This window comes from Ovis canadensis, chromosome 11 (assembly GCF_042477335.2).
Source record: "Ovis canadensis isolate MfBH-ARS-UI-01 breed Bighorn chromosome 11, ARS-UI_OviCan_v2, whole genome shotgun sequence".
NCBI lineage: Eukaryota > Metazoa > Chordata > Mammalia > Artiodactyla > Bovidae > Ovis > Ovis canadensis.
In genome coordinates this window covers 33,351,986-33,369,118 of record NC_091255.1, presented here as the reverse complement: position 1 = coordinate 33,369,118, position 17,133 = coordinate 33,351,986, and the positions used below count along the sequence as shown (strand labels likewise).

Sequence of the window (17,133 nt, the reverse complement as noted above, 5' to 3'; positions counted from 1 at the left end):
AGCCATGATGGAGGGAGGTGTTGGGATATGGTGAGAACTTACTGGGCTTGTGGCAGGTTTTCAGTGTGTTGGGGAATTTTTCCCAGAGGAGGAGATGTCTAAAGTGAGAACTGAAGAGTTAGTTACTGTATTAGTAGGCTTCCAGTATAAGCAAAAGAAATCTGATTTTAGCTGTCTTAGAAAATAAGGAAATTTGTTTTCTTGACAGAGATAGTAAAATGGTTACAACAGTTTTGAGCATTTCAGAGTATGCTGAAAAGGAAGAAGTGAAAGTAGTTTCTGCTTGTGTTTTATGTATTTCTTATATAGAAATAAGAATAGAGCCTCCAATTAAAATTAAAAAAAAAAAAAAAAGCCTTAGTGAGCTAAAGTCAAAAAAGTAGGAAAAGTAATTTTTTATGTATTCCAGTGTAGAAAAGCCTTTTTTCTGGAAGCTCTCCAGCAGACTCTTGTCTCATTTGTTGGAATCAAGTTGCTTCATCATTCCTTACCCGGTAACTGGCAAGATGAATGAGATTGCCACATTTGGTTTAATTATTCTGGGATTGAAGAGATTTTGGATTGTCAATAGCTAGAGTAAGAATTAACTAGACAGATACTCTGGCAGTAGCAGTGGGGTTAGGAGATGGGGATAAGTAGGAGATGGGGATAAGTGGAAGGGAAGCTGGGGATTGAGCATTTCATAGGGAGAAAGAAATGTTTGTGTACATAGGCCTGGAAAATAAGGGACAGAACAAGGGGATGGCAACTGAGCAAAACGACTATAAGGAATTTCAAAAAATGAGGTTGGCTAGAGAGTTGAGGGCTAGAAGATGTTTGTAAACACTGTTACTGCTGCTGGTGCTAAGTTACTTCAGTCTTGTCCGACTCTGTGCAACCCCTTAGACAGCAGTCCACCAGGGGAGTTAGGATTTTTCTTTTGTCCTGAGGACAAAGCATAACCATTGGGGAGTTTTACATCAAGAGTTGTCAGGTTTATATTTTAGAATATGCATCAGATTCTAAGTATCATAACTTTGGAATTATAAATTTTATTTTCCTTCAGCTTACTTGTATTTTATTTCTGTAGTAAAATGTTTTAAACTATTGTTTTAAAAAATTGGAGGGGGCGGTCTATAGTGTAAGAAGGGGCTTTCTTGATAGCTCAGCTAGTAAAGAATCACCTGCAATGCAGGAGACCTTGGTTTGATTCCTGAGTCAGGAAGATCCCCTGGAGAAGGAATAGGCTACCCACTCCAGTATTCTTGGGCTTCCCTGATGGCTCAGATGGTAAAGGATCTGCCTGCAGTGTGGGAGATGGGGTTCCATCCCTGGGTTGGGAAAACACCCTGGAGGAGGGCATGGCAACACACTCCAGTATTCTTGCTTGGAGAATCCCCAGGGACAGAGGTGCCTGGTGGGCTACACTCCATGGGGTCTCAAAGAGTCAGACACAACTGAGCAACGAAGCATGCGTGCATGCATAGTGTAAGAAATGGACCGAAGTAGGGAGATCAACAGCCTTGCTCAGGGGGTGGCGCACATGTGCCTAGGACAGGGCCCTGAGAAAAGCAGAGGAAGTTAGCCAGACATCTTACAAAAGGTTTTATAGAAGGAAGCTTTCTAAAATGCCCCCAAGAATCAGGTATTTAATGCTGTTGATTTAACAGTAAGGAAATTACTGGTGTTCAGTGGAGTGAAGAGGGTAGAGGCCTTCTTGTGGTTGTCGGATGAGTGTTGCTTGAAATGAGACACAGATCTCAAGTGTAAGTAATAGGAGAAATAGAGAGGCCGGTAATGGGAGGAGGCGTTATAGTATTGAAAGTAGTTAATGTGAGCAAACCTAAGTGATTGATCCATCACTTAGTAATTAATTAGGTCATTTCTGTAATAATAGAATGATTGCTGTACTAAAATTCTTTGAAAACTAGTGTAGTTCATGGTGGTGTCATTAACCCTCATTTAGCCACCAGAGGGCGCCCCACACTCCTTACAATCCATGTGTCAATAACTGGTATATTCAGGCATTCCTTTATTGATAGTTGCTTTGAGTATTAATTTAGCTGTTACATTTATCTTTACACAGTATTAACTTTTTATTGCTGCTCTTGCCATTGGCTCAGACAGTAAAGAGTCTGCCCACAATATAAGAGACCTGGGTTTGATCCCTGGGTCAGGAAGATCCCCTGGTGAAGGAAATGGCAAACCCACTCCAGTATTCTTGTCTGGAAAATTCCATGGACAGAGGAACCTGGTGGGCTACAGTCCATGGGGTCACAAAGAGTCGGGCACAAACTGAGTAACTAACACTTGCCATTAATTAATGTTTCTGGAGATATTAAAAATATTCTTGAGGTTTTCTCTCTATGAAAAATAATCTGAAACTGGTGTGACAACCTGCTATTTTCAGACTAATGATTATCAAGTAGTGTGACTAGCTGCCCATATCCACGGAAAGAATAATATCAGGTAGGAGCAGCAGTAGGTTTTGAAAGAAACTTTAGGAGATGGGTTTCACTGTGAATTATAAATTTTATAAACTTGCATTAGTAAATGGCGGGTAACTCTTGCTGCATCTCTTTTCATCAGTCCTGGCTGGTGTGCTCAAGAAGTATGTTTTATATTGTTTCCTACCTTTGCAATGGTGTGAACAATTTGTAGAATCTTGGAAGATTATATGTAGCTTGTTATTGCCTTATCTTGATGATATAGAAAACAAAGAGTTGACTAACCAAATTCTCAGATTAATATTCTTTTACAGTAACAAAATTCTTATACAGTCTGTTTAAAACTTAGCTGCACAAGCTATATATTTTGTAATGAACTTTCGGAAGGAATGAACCTGGTGCCCATGTGACTTAGAAATTGATTGATCAATGGCAGTACCGTATCATTTATCATTTAGTGCTTAAGAATGTGAGTTTTGGAGAATATCTTTGTTTACTTCCCTGAGTCTACTACTGTTATTATCTGTGTGACTTTTAACAGTTATTTAAACTTCATCTTGTTTCATTTCTAGGGTAAAACCTTGTGCCTAGAAAGTGTTCAGAATGTTCAGTGTTCTAATGTTTGTAGTAGTAAAAACATTGGAAGCCACCAAATATTTTATGAAGGTAATAGATAAATTGTGACAGGTAAAAATGAATAAACAGAAGACAGATGTGAAAAGGAATATGTAAAAGAACAATGTTGATGGCAACATGTGGTATATCATTTAAAGAAAGTAAATATGGCTGATAGGATCTGACAAAGTAGAATGATAGGCTCTTATCCTTGTAAGATTTTTATACATTTAATGCAAAGACAGTAAGGGAAGTCTAATAGAAGAAACTTGAACTGGCCTAGAACATCATGCTAGTAATCATATATGTCATATGATATATCTGTAATTATATAGCAGTTTTTAAAGTTTTTTGTGGTAGCTGTTCTGATGTTCTTTTACATGGATTCTTGCCTAGTTTTTGTATTTGTGGCTTTTGAAGTGATTTTTTTTAAACCACAACCTATAATCAGAAATATTTTACATTATGACTCTCTGTATACTTCATACACTTCATAGAAAGAAGCATGTATGTAAGCATAAAGAGAAACATGTTGCTTACTTGGAGCCCAGTGGCCTTTCCTAAGAATTCAGAAGTATTTGGTGCTAATGATCTACCTTTCTTTAACACCATCCTGCCATCTTGCTTTTGTGATCAGAAAAAAGTAATGAGAATACATACTTGCTTTCGTTAAAACTTCAAGTGACAGCAAAATGTACAAATCAGAACGTAAAAGAATCTCATTAGCCCGTGCTTCAGAGTTAACCATTTTTGTGTACTGGTGTCATGTTTCCAGACATTTTTCTGTTTCTATACAAACATACCCTCACTTTTTCTTCTTAAAGACAAATGGGCTCTTTCTGTAGATACTTTTCAGAAATGTAACAATAGATTGCTCATTTCATTCCAGTATTTATTACTGATACTTTACTTGATATTTTCCTCTGACCCTGGAATGGTAAGTGCTGTAAATCAGCGATCTCTAATGTCTTGTTCTCTGTCATATCCTTTTACGTACAGCAGTGCCTTCTCTAGGTAGATAATCAATGCCTGTTTGTTTAATGAATGAAAACCATTTAATGAGCTTAGAATTCTATTATTACTGATCTGAAACAAACACAGTCAGATGACCCTGCATCTGAGCCTGCTCTATGGGGTATTTATCTTATAATAAAAGAATCAGAGGTGTGAATTTCTTTTGCAGTAAAGAAATGGAAAAGAAGTCCACATGATCGAGGGACACAGGGGCTAGTTAGGATTGGTAGCCAAGTAAAATATTTCTCAGAGGCAACATTTTGGCTGAGTTCTGAATATAACAAAGGGAGAAGCGCCTTTGAAGCAGAGGAAACAGCGGTACCAAGGTCACTAGTCAGGAACTTTGTCATTTTTGCCCCATAAGGCTGACTTTTTCCATTGGTTTTCTGCAACATTGACTTGTGTTGTTTTGACCGTTATTTAGGAACAGTTCTTAAGCACAGCAGTCACTAGTCATTTGTGGCTATTAGAATTAAACAAGATTAAAAATTCAGTTCATCAGTTGTATTGGGTTGCCCAAAAAGTTCTCTAGCCATATTACAAGTGGTTGGTGGCTACCATGTTGGAGAACGTTTAACTATAGACCATCTCCAGTTGCAGAAAGTTCTGTTGCACAGCACTACTTTGAAACACACCCGAATATAAACTACTTGAGAGACTATGCTTTGTTCACTGCTAAACTCCCAGGGTCTGGCACATAAAGACTGAATAAATACTTGTTAAATGATAAGATGAATAAATGGATGGATGGATGGTTGGAGGTCAGCACAACTGTTTCCAGAGAGGCAATAAAGAAAATGCATAAGCTCTCAGATGAGAAAAAGCTTGTGTTTAAAGAACAGAAAGAGGAATGACTGGGATGAGAGAGAAGAGTGACAAGTTGAGATCAATATAGAGAAATTGACAACTTGACCCTGATAGGCAATGTTAAACATTTGAGTTTTAAGTGCAGTGGGAAGCAATAAAAAGATGTGTGTAGCACAACAGTAGCGAGATCTCATCTGGGTGCCTTTTTAACGCTGTTTCTTTCATTTTACTGTTTTTTGAGAGTTTAATAAGGTGGTAGGTATGACAGTTTATTAAACTTGGTATTTGAGTAAGTAAACTGCTTGAAATCCAGATTATCTGTTTCGTTTATAATGTCAGCACTAGCATCCTTGTTGTTTTTTTTTAAGCACCCTTGTTTTATGTTTGTTGTAATAACTATCTTACTTATAAGCAGGAGCTTACAGGCAAGAACTTGTTTTTGTTTTTCCAGTGAAGGTGGTGTTTTTAAAGCTCATCTCACTTTCCCCAAAGATTATCCCCTTCGGCCTCCTAAAATGAAATTCATTACAGAAATCTGGCATCCAAATGGTAAGTTTATCTAGTTTTACTTTTACATTTGCAAGTATGACACTGAAGTTTTGCAAGCCTGTCACTGAAGTTTTCAAGGTCAATAAGTAAGATGTAGTTTTCAGTGAAATTGTGTTGGAATTTTTATACTAGGTTCATTGTGTTTGGTATATACATGGTCTTGGATTAGATTCCTTCTAAAAGAAGAGTAATGGATGAAATGGAAAAAGTTTGTTTATTTACTTAGTTCTCAGCCGTGATGTTCACAGCTGAGATGTTCATGAGTTCATGGGTGATACTCAGCATTAATAGAGGTCTTAAAATTGAGGAGATTATTTCCAAGGTATGATGTGCTTCATTGGCTATTACAGAGAACACAGAAGTAGTTAAACTTGGATTTTTAATTTTTATTTTCTCATCTTAGCTCCTAGACTATGGACACTCTTAACTATTTATGTATATTCTTCATAAGAAAAAGGAATGTCTTACTTATGTCATAAGATGATTGATAGGGTCAAATGAGATAAACTGCGTGTTTAGATCTTTGGAAAGTATCTAACAGTGCTGTGCATAAAATGGTGACATTGACTTTTTTACCCAAAGTTGTACAACCATTTAAAATTCACTTTGTGAGCCAAAGGTTAGTCTAGATAAACTATGTTTATACACAGTCTCCCTGAACTTTTGGCCTTGTTTTGTATGATTGAGCTTGCAAGAATTTCTTTCCTAAGTATTTTGACTGTAAGTATTTTGTAATCAGTGTTGTCTTTTTAGACTGTTATACCAGTCTGCATTGTACTTCTCATAACCCAGACATTGTGTTGCAAGGAGGAGAAACCCTTCTATGTTAGTTTAAGCAAAAATCAGTGAGAGTAATGGATGCATGAATAAACCAAGGCTTTATTACAAGGAAATGTAATAGAACTCAGTGACCTGAAAAACAGCTGAGTCTTAGAAGAGACTAGAACTGATGAATGGAAAACTATGGAATCAAGGAGGCCACCATATTTCATCACATCTTAGGTAGCAGTGATCACAGAAGACATAGTTATTTTTTGCACCAGTATGAAGGGAAAAAAAGAATTTCTTTCTGGTAGAACACATTAGTGATAGTCCTGCACAATGTATGGACGCATGAATCGACCACATCCGCCCCTTGTTGCTTGAACATATGGTTCATTTCTTCCTAGGCTCTTGGCAGTTTCCCCTGCCTTCTCTTGAATTATTCAGTGTGTAATAGTCAATTTTTTTTGCACCTGTTTGAAAGGAAAATGTAACAAAAAGTTTCTGAATGCTGTCTTTTGCATGAATTAGCCTATGTTACTGTTGGTAAAGCCTCTTGGAGCCTTAGTTTCTTTGTGAGTTACATGAGAGCATATATATATGAAAGCAATACATGGACTCTAATTATTAAGAGGAATGATAGCACTGGCCTTTTCACTCAATTATCAGATCAATTATTTCACTTCGTTATCTTGCCTTTAAAAAAGATACTACAATTTTAATAGGTAATACCTATTAAGCATAAAAGCCTTGTTCTAAGAGGTTTAAAATGTTTTCTGTATGTTTAAAATGAAATGACATGATGTTAAAATTTTAAAGATGCTAAATTATAACAATTTCTATAAAAGGAAAATGGATCTTAAATCGATTCTCTCTGATATAATTTTGTACAAACATTTGATATTAAATGTTCTCAAAAACATATGAGTTCCTTTTCTCAAGGAAAAATTTATATTATGTCGTAAGTGAGGAAAATATCTTAACACTATATTATCATTTTCTGTTCAACTTCATAGTGCTGTTACAAGTTTTACTGTTGTTATTCTTGCTTCTTGGTCTAGTCATTTCATTTTAGTTAACAGATTATATTAGAAGCTGTAGGTGAGTTGGGATAAGGAGCATTAATTGCAGAATAGCTCATGTATAGTGCACTGAAGGCATGGGTCTTAAATGCTGCACTCACTGCTAAACTCCCTGTGTCAAGTGTGGGTGGCTGGTATACAGCGTGCATTCAGAAAGCATTAGTCGTAGAGCCACAATGCATACAAGCTTTAATGCTGTTTCCCCAGAGGTGAAAAATACGCTGTAACATTATACCTATCATAAATTTGTTGGACTTTAGGTAGGAAGTCAGAAATGAACATAAGTATTGTTATTCGTTTTTATAGGATTTGCAGATTTGGTTGTGTAATGTAAAGAAGTTAGTGGAATATAGGACTCCAGTTCCCCCTTTTGATTAACAATTAATTTATGGCTTGGATTTTAAAATAGGTTTATAGATTAGAGACCTAATGAATGTATGCTGATGAGTTTTCACTGGCAATATAACATGGTCTTTTAGGAGAAGGAAATGGCAACCCACTCCAGTACTCTTGCCTGGAAAGTCTCATGGGTAGAGGAGCCTGGCAGGCTACAGTCCATGGGGTCGCAAAGAGTTGGACACTTCACTTTGTGGATTTGTGTGTGTTTTTTCCCTGAAAATATAATTTTGCCTTTATGTGATTTAAAAAGTATTTTATGATGTTATTTTTCATTTTTTTTCTTAGGAAAGTCTTAGACCTTTGACTGTCAACAATTTCAATCAGTAAGTTGCTAGGGAAACTAGGAAATCATAACAGAAACTCAGTTCTGGTGTTTGGACCATATACTTGGTATAAATGAACAGATTCAATAGGTACCATTTATTTCATTATGTTTATTACATGTAAATGCTAGGTACCATCTACATATTAACTTGAAATTTTTCAGAAATAAAAAAGATAGCTTACATTTCTTTTGGGTTTGTCAGGTGGATCCTATTTGGTAAAATCTCTGGCCTTCCTAAAAGGTTAACAGGTTCCATTTTGGAAATTAACTTCTGTATCTATTCAGTGGAACAGTGGTACTGAATCTTATACAAATACCATGGGAATCAGGATCATATCAAATAATATGTATTTTATGTATAGCCAATTTTTTAAAGTATTTGAAACTGTAATCTTACTCTCTAATTTTGCAGTTGATAAAAATGGTGATGTATGCATTTCTATTCTTCACGAACCTGGAGAAGATAAATATGGTTATGAAAAGCCAGAGGAACGCTGGCTGCCTATTCACACCGTGGAAACCATCATGATTAGTGTCATTTCTATGCTGGCAGACCCCAATGGAGACTCACCTGCTAATGTTGATGCTGCGGTAAGGTGGTCACATGGACACATCTGCTCTCCCCTTTAATTAAGCTTGATTAAAACTATATACTTTTATATGTATGTGTTTGTGGATATTTATTGACATATCTGTTTATTTTCACTTATTTTTCTCATAAATCTTATTTTACTGCCAGAAGTTGTACCTTTTAAGAATAGGGATGCTATCCTACATAATTGTAAAACTAATATTATACTTAATATCTAGTCGCTATTAGGTCCATATTATTTGCAAGCATTTATTTTTAAAACTTTCAGACCTACAAAACGTTGGATTACCCTATACCCTACACATAGATTCACAATTGTGGAGATTTTGCAGCATTGTTGTTACTATTAACGTTATTGTCATTATTTGCTAAACTGAGAAGGCTTTACAGATCTTTATATTTAAATACTTCAGCATGTATCTCCTAAGAACAAAGAGAGGGAGCGAGAGAGAACCCAGAATTTAGGAGCTTATTTTATTTTGTATTCATGTTTTATTTATTTATTTATTTATTTATTTATACCTAGTTTTTTATTTTTTAAAGGATGGTGTTTCCTATCATTTTATTATAGGTTTCTCATTTTACATTACTCTTTTAATTTTATTTTTCAATCTTCCTTCTTTTCCTTTTAAAAAAATTATGTTTTTTGTTTTTGTTTTTTTTTTTTGCCTGTACCGTGTGGCATATGGAATCTTAGTTCCCTGATCAGGGATTGAACTTGTAGCCCTGCAGTGGAAGCTTGGGGTCTTAACCACTAGGGAAGTCCTGTATTCATGTTTTATTAGTCTTTTTTTAAAATCTAGAATAGTCCTAGTTCCTCAGTCATCTATTCCTCTTTAAAAATCCTTTTGTTCTAATTCTTGGAAACTTTGTTAGGATATGTGAAAGCCAGCAGGTTAAATTCACCTTTTTTTTCCTCTTATTAATTCAGATCTACATAAAAACTTGGGGGTAAAAATCTTACTTGTAGAAAAACACTACATATATAACCACCTTTCATTTGATCTTAGCCAAAAGGCCAAGGAGCAATATAACTGCCTTTCAAATCTCTGGCTTTGAATTTTTCAATTTAGTAATTGAATTGAAGTAAACACTGACAGAAAATCATTCTAACTTTATGCTTAGTCAAGTATCAGTCCAAACAACATAAGGAGTGTATGTGTGCAGAATTGGTTCTCCTCAGCAGTGTGTGAGTGATAAGCCAGATATTAAACTAAGAGTGAAACAAAAAAAGTAAGAGTTGGAGGAAGAGAGGTGTCAAATGCCAAAATGAAGAAGTAATTACTTTCCATACCAAATACCCATACCTAGAGCTCTAATTCTAGTGGTCTTCAGATATTTTTATAAAATCTATATATCATCATCACTACTTTAGGAAGGCATTAAAATTTGGGGTGTGTGTAGAAGGAAAGGCCAAACTTCCTGTCATTCAGTTTTCAAACCCACTTTTTACTGACTTCAAGCTGCCGTTTCCAAGCTTTAACTTTGGGGTTCTCTTTGCTGGGTCCCACTGAGACTTCCCTGGGCTACTGCTTTCTCTGCTCGGCTGCATGTTTTATTGTTCTTTCATGTACTTTTCGTCTTCCAGGGAAAATTTCCCCCCCATTATTAGATGACTTCACTGCCATTTTCTTTGGTAGTGAGGATTTATATCTTACAAAAGTAATTGCAGGGACTTCCCTAATGGCCCCAGTGGTTAAGATTTCACGCTCCCAATGCAGGGAGCACAGGTTTTAGAACTAGGATCCCACATGCTGCATGGTGCACTCAAATAATAATAATTCCAGTATGATCTTTTTAATACTTTTCTACCTGATCTCCCTTGCTCTCAGTCTCAATTCCCTCTGCTAAGTGTGCTTTTTAGGTGATTTTTTTTCTCCTTGGTATTGACCTCCCCTCTTTACTGGAATTGCTCTTTCTTAAAATGTCTTAGAAATGATAATGAGGTAATTAGAGACAATAACATTTTATTCGCAAAGACTTCATCAAATATCTACAAATCTCTCTGCATTTCCACATTATAGTTTACCTCATAATTTACTATAATGGTTGGCTTACTGGGGTGCCTTGCTTTGAGGGAGAAAATTGTTCAGATCTCTTCCTCTGCAGGAACAAGTGTTGAAGGTTTCTGCAGTCTTTGCTGTCCCTACATGGACGATACAGGAGAAAAAAAATAGGCCGGGCATTTTAGTGCGAATTCCCTGCTGCTCACATGCTAAGTAAAAATCAGCTCTATTCTCATGTGAAAGGATGCTAGTGCTGTTTTGTGTTCCATTTCCATGTGCCTGGCAGTCATAGTGTTTTTGTTACTGTCATGTCCTGGCCCCTCCCCCACTAGAAATACTACTCAGTATCATCTCAATATGATGCATTACACCCATCTGCTTGACATAGGAGGCACAGTTCTGTCTACTTTATTTTCTGGTTGCTTCCAGTAGAGTTGGTGATCGTTCAGATAGCCTGGATATCTTATTTGTAAGTTGTAGCTTTCTTTTCAGTGTAATACAAAATTGCTAAAGCTTTTTATGGCCCTTTCCGTTTTCAAAGAGACTTTGCCTATAGAAATAATTTGTATGTATCCTGGCAGAGTGCCTTGCAAAAGTGTTTTCTACCTTATCAACTGTTTAATATTTTAAACGTGTTCACATTGCCAAAGCATTACGTTCAAAATTAAAGTAGGTATTTGAGATTGTAAGAGGAGTTTGCATAAAATCACTTGCTATTACTTTTGTACTTACAGAAAGAATGGAGGGAAGACAGAAATGGAGAATTCAAAAGGAAAGTTGCCCGCTGTGTAAGAAAAAGCCAAGAGACTGCTTTTGAGTGACATTTATTCAACAGCTGTAACTTCACTTATTTCAGGGTAAGTTCATTTAAAAAAATCGTCCTACTCTTTTGCCTTTTTTATACATGACATAAGTGTTTTTAGAAAATGTGTGATTTTGGGTATTTGAATTGCTTGTTTTCATTGGCTTCATTTTTCATTGGTAGTATCCAGTAATCTGCTGTTTCTCAGCAGATTAGTGTCATCTGCTTGCTTTTTCCTTCAGTAAATCCAGATGTTTTTAACTAGATATTCCGTGTTAAACTGATTTAGTATGGTAGTAGTTCACTGTTGGTAAAATTTCTCATTATAGAGGGCTTTTTTGTTTTTTTCTTTTGTTTTTGCTACATTTTCGTTGTTTTACCTTTTGGTCTGCCATCTTTGACTAAACTAGGCATTGAAATTTCTTACATTTTCTCATACTGTGCTATATGTGATAAAGATTGACTTAAGTTTTTCCTAGTTTTTTTAAAAAAGAAAGACCATAGATTGTAATATATTGATAAGACCATTAAATATCTACCTTTCTTGTTTTAACTGATCTTTATCTCCTTGCTCATTACTTACAGGGCCAGTAGGAAAATTTTTCCTTTTCTTGTATACCATCTGTCCACAAGTCTGCTTTAAGTCTATCAAGGAGCCAAAGATAGTAGGCACCCATCTGGCTTAGAAGAAGACACAGTGTTGATGAATTGACCAAATGTGTGATATTTAAGTTCTTTGGTTTTTCTTGCTTTAAATTAAATATTGAGGTGATAAAACCTACTTATGAAATGTAGCATCTAAAAAAGTCAGAGTACATGCTATATCTTTGTACCGGCCACCTATTTTAAGAAAAAGAGCTTTATTATTAACTGTTACATCTCCTACATTCCCCTCCTCTACCAATACTTTTTTCATATTCCCAATTGTATGTTTGCCATTGTTTTTCTTCACAATTTCATCAATTTTTATTCCTAAACAACATATTGCATGTTTTTGAGCTGAATATATGTGGAATTATAATGTCTGTTTTTGATCATGTTCTTTTGTGACTTTGTTGCTCAACATTATATTGTTGAAATTGTCCTTTGTTATATGCAGTTATATTCCATGTTCACTATTTCATTAGATAAATTTACTCTTGGTTCTCATTTCATTATTTCTCTAGAGTGGGGCTTTTGGTTTTTGTTGTTGTTTTTGCTTATTCTTGTTTCTGTTTTTGTTTTGTTTTTATTTGGGGGAGGCTGTTTCTTGTTTTTGGCTGTACTGCCTGATTCCTAGGATCTCACTTCCCCAATCAGGGATTCAGCCTGGGCCTAGGGCAGTGAATACACTGACCACCAGGGAATTTCCCTATTTTGCTTTGTTTTCTCTATTACAGAGGATGTAGCTATCCTTGTTTCTTGTAGATGTACTAAAATAGTTTCTCTTGGGGGTATACCTACGGGTGGAATTAAGTTAAAGGTGTATACACATCACTTTGACTAGATAATGCCAAATTGTTTTTAAAAATATTGGATCTATTTATACTCCTGTTGGCAAGGACAAGGGTTCTATTTGCTCCATATTCTCTTTAACATTTGGTATTATCAGACTTCTGGAAAGTCTTGTTTGTTTTCCCAAAGTTTTTTCTTTTGGGTCTTCGCTGCAATGGATGGGCTTTCCCTAGTTGTAGTGTGCAGGCTTAGTTGCCCTGCAGCATGTGGGATCTTCCTGTAACCAGGGGTCAGACCTGCGTTCCTTGAATTGGAAGGCAGATTCTTAACCACTGGACCAGCAGGGAGGTCCTTTCCCAAAGTTTTTGATCTAGTGTCAAATGAGATGTCATCATAGACTTGATGTGTGTTGCCCTAGTTGCCAGTGCAGTTGCATACTATAATGTGTTTGACCATTGATACTTCCTCTGTGAAGTGCTTTTTTTGGTCTTTCCTATTTTTCAGTTGGGTTATTGATTTCTATCCTTGTCAGTTTACTTTCTTTATAGTATCTTTGGGTGAACAGAGGTGCTTAATTGTAATGCAGTGGAATTTTAATTTTTTCCTGTGTGGATTTTACTTTCTGTGTCTTAGATTCTTCCCTGCCACCAAAAAGTTATTATTGTAGGATGAAGTAAGGGGACAAAGGGAGAAACAAAGTCTTCCCTCTCCCATAGATTAGCTACATGGCCACATTCTGTACCACCAGGCAAAAGGATTCTCTCTTTTGGTTCTGTATCAAGGGTAGCTGCTGCTAAGTCGCTTCAGTCGTGTCCGACTCTGTGCGACCCCATAGACGGCAGCCCACCAGGCTCCCCCGTCCCTGGCATTCTCCAAGCAAGAATACTGGAATGGGTTGCCATTTCCTTCTCCAATGCATGAAAGTGAAAAGTGAAAGGGAAGTCACTCAGTCGTGTCCGACTCTTGGCGACCCCATGGACTACAGCCTACCAGGCTGCTCCGTCTATGGGATTTTCCAGGCAAGAGTACTGGAGTGGGGTGCCATTGCCTTCTCCAATCAAGGGTAGAGGGACTGTATTAATTTCCTTGCTATTTTACAAATTACCCCGTTCAGTGACCTAAAACAACATCTGTTATCTCATGCTTTGTACAGGCCAGGGATCCATGTCGAATCTTCTGGCTCTGGGTTCGTCATGGTGCTGCAGTCAAGGTGCTGGCTGGCACTGCAGCCATCTATCTCAGGGTTCAGCTGTGGGTGGGTCTGCTTCCAAGTTCAGTCATATGGTCGTCGGCAGGTTTCTGTTCCTCACAGGCTGTTGACTGGGTTCTTCCTAAGTTTTGTCACATGGGCCTCTTCATAGGTCAGCTCACAATATATTGGTTGGCTTCACCAGGGAATAAATAAGATGGTAAGAGAAGATAAGCTCTGGGTGTGGTGGATGTTACTGCCTGTCCAGAGGGAAATAATCATACTTCAGCCTGTTGGGAATGTTGCCTGCTGATAACTCATAGCTGACTTGCTTTCTAGGAGTTAAGAGATCAATTGCCCAAGTTAGTCCCTTTCCTCAGAAGCCACTTGCATCCATGGACTGTTTGGTTTGGAGAAAGAATGGGTTGGTACAAAGACTTGGGTTTTTTTCTGAATTTGGGGATTATCTGAAAGGCCATTCCAGTGTGGGATTGACTGAAGCCTGTATTTGAGCTGCGCTAGATCTGCTTAGACCTGTTTCCCTCACTGTTGCTCTTCAAAGCACTTCGCAGTAAACCTTACACAAACACCTGTCTCAGAATCTATTTCCTAGGCAACCTGACTAGGACACAAGGCACTGTGTAACCCAAGACAGTAATGCTGAAGAAGCTGAAGTTGAACGGTTCTATGAAGACCTATAAGACCTTCTAGAACTAACACCCCCAAAAGATGTTCTTTTCGTTATAGGGGACTGGAATGCAAAAGTAGGAAGTCAAGAAATACCTGGAGTAACAGGCAAATTTGACCTTGGAGTACAGAATGAAGCAGGACAAAGGCTAATAGAGTTTTGCCAAGAGAACGCACTGGTCATGGCAAACACCCTCTTCCAACAGCACAAGAGAAGACTACACATGGACATCACCAGACAGATGGTTAGTACCAAAATCAGATTGATTATATTCTTTGCATCCAAAGATGGAGAACTCTATACAGTCAGCAAAAACAAGACCAGGAGCTGACTGTGGCTCAGATCATGAACTCCTTATTGTCAAATTCAGACTTAAATTGAAGAAGGTAGGGAAAACCACTAGACCATTCACGTATGACCTAAATCAAATCCCTTACCTTTACACAGTGGAAGTGACAAATAGATTCAAGGGATTAGATCTGATAGAGTGCCTGAAGAAATACGGACGGAGGTTCGAGACATTGTACAGGAGGCAGTGATCAAGACCATCCCCAAGAGAAGAAATACAAAAGGGCAAAATGGTTGTCTGAGGAGGCCTTAAAAATAGCTGTGAAAAGAAGAGAAGTGAAAAGCAAAGGAGAAAAGGAAAGATACACCCATTTGAATGGAGAGTTCTAAAGAATAGCAAGGAGAGATAAGAAAGCCTTCCTCAGTGATCAGTGCAAAGAAATAAGAGGAAAACAATAGAATGGGAAAGACTAGAGATCTCTTCAAGAAAACTAGAGATACCAAGGGAATATTTCATGCAGAGATGGGCACAATAAAGGACAGAAATGGTATGGAGCTAACAGAAGCAGAAGATATTAAGAAGAGGTGGCAAGAATACACAGAAGAACTATACAAAAAAGATCTTCATGATCCAGATAACCACGATGGTGTGATCACTCACCTAGAGCCAGACATCCTGGAATGCGAAGTCAAGTGGGCCTGAGGAGGCATTACTATGAACAAAGCTAGTGGAGGTGATGGAATTCCAGTTGAGCTATTTCAAATCCTAAAAGATGGTGCTGTAAAAGTGTTGCACTCAATATGCCAGCAAATTTGGAAAATTCAGCAGTGGCCACAGGACTGGAAAAGGTCAATTTTCATTCCAGTCCCAAAGAATGTTCAAACTACTGCACAATTGCACTCATTTACACGTTAGCAAAGTGATGCTCAAAATTCTCCAAGTGAGGCTTCAACAGTATGTGAACCGTGAATTTCTAGATGTTCAAGCTGGATTTAGAAGAGGCAGAAGAACCAGAAATCAAATTGCCAACATCCATTGGATCGTTGAAAAGGCAAGAGAGTTCTAGAAAAACATTTACTTCTGCCTTATTGACTATGCCAAAGCCTTTGACTGTGTGGATCACAACAAACTGTGGAAAATTCTTAAAGAAATGGGAATACCAGACCACCTGACCTGCCTCCTGAGAAATCTGTATGCAGGTCAAGAAGCAACAGTTAGAACTGGACATGGAACAACAGTCTGGTTCCAAATCGGGAAAGGAGTATGTCAAGGCTGTCTATTGTCACCCTGCTTATTTAACTTATATGCAGAGTGCATCATGAGAAATGATGGACTGGATGAAGCACAAGCTGGAATCAAGATTGCCGGGAGGAATATCAGTAACCTCAGATATGTAGATGACACCACACTTATGGCAGAAAGCGAAGAAGAACTAAAGAGCCTCTTGATGAAAGTGAAAGAAGAGAATGAAAAAGTTGGCTTAAAACTCAACATTCAGAAAACTAGGATCATGGCATCTGGTCCCATCACTTCATGGCAAAGAGATGGGGAAACAATGACAGACTTTATTTTTTTGGGCTCCAAAATCACTGCAGATGGTGATTGCAGCCATGAAATTAAAAGACTCTTGCTCCTTGGAGGAAAAGTTATGACCAACCTAGATAGCATATTAAAAAGCAGAGACATTACTTTGGCAACAAAGGTCCATCTAGTTAAATCTATGGTTTTTCCAGTGGTCATGTATGGATGTGAGAGTTGGACTATAAAGAAAACTGAGTGCCAAAGAACTGATGGTTTTGAACCATGGTGTTGGAGAAGATTCTTGAGAGTAAGGACTGATGCTGAAGCTGAAACTCCAATACTTCGGCCACCTGACGCAAAGAACTGACTCATTTGAAAAGACCGATGCTGGGAAAGATTGAAGGTGGGAGGAGAAGGGGGTGACAGAGGATGAGATGGTTGCATGGCATCACTGACTCAATGGACATGAGTTTGAGTAAACTCCAGGAGTTGGTGATGGACAGGGAAGTCTGGTGTGCTGCAGTCCACAGGGTCGCAAAGAGTCAGACACAACTGAGTGATTGAGCTGAACTGAACTGTACCCAAAACAGCAGGACAGAAGACTCACTGCTTTACCTAGTAGCATGTGTGTAC

At 37.6% G+C, this 17,133-nt stretch overlaps 1 protein-coding gene across 1 annotated transcript in view; it reads left to right on the top strand.

Moving 5' to 3' along the window:
* The window catches only part of UBE2G1 (ubiquitin conjugating enzyme E2 G1), an 88,572-nt gene that overhangs the window by 63,498 nt on the left and 7,941 nt on the right, over positions 1-17,133 (top strand). The window contains exons 3-5 of the mRNA XM_069603180.1: positions 5,314-5,411; positions 8,392-8,570; positions 11,312-11,434. Coding sequence (XP_069459281.1) covers positions 5,314-5,411; positions 8,392-8,570; positions 11,312-11,398 — 364 coding nt within the window. The 3' untranslated portion in view covers positions 11,399-11,434. The remainder of the gene's footprint in view (positions 1-5,313; positions 5,412-8,391; positions 8,571-11,311; positions 11,435-17,133) is intronic.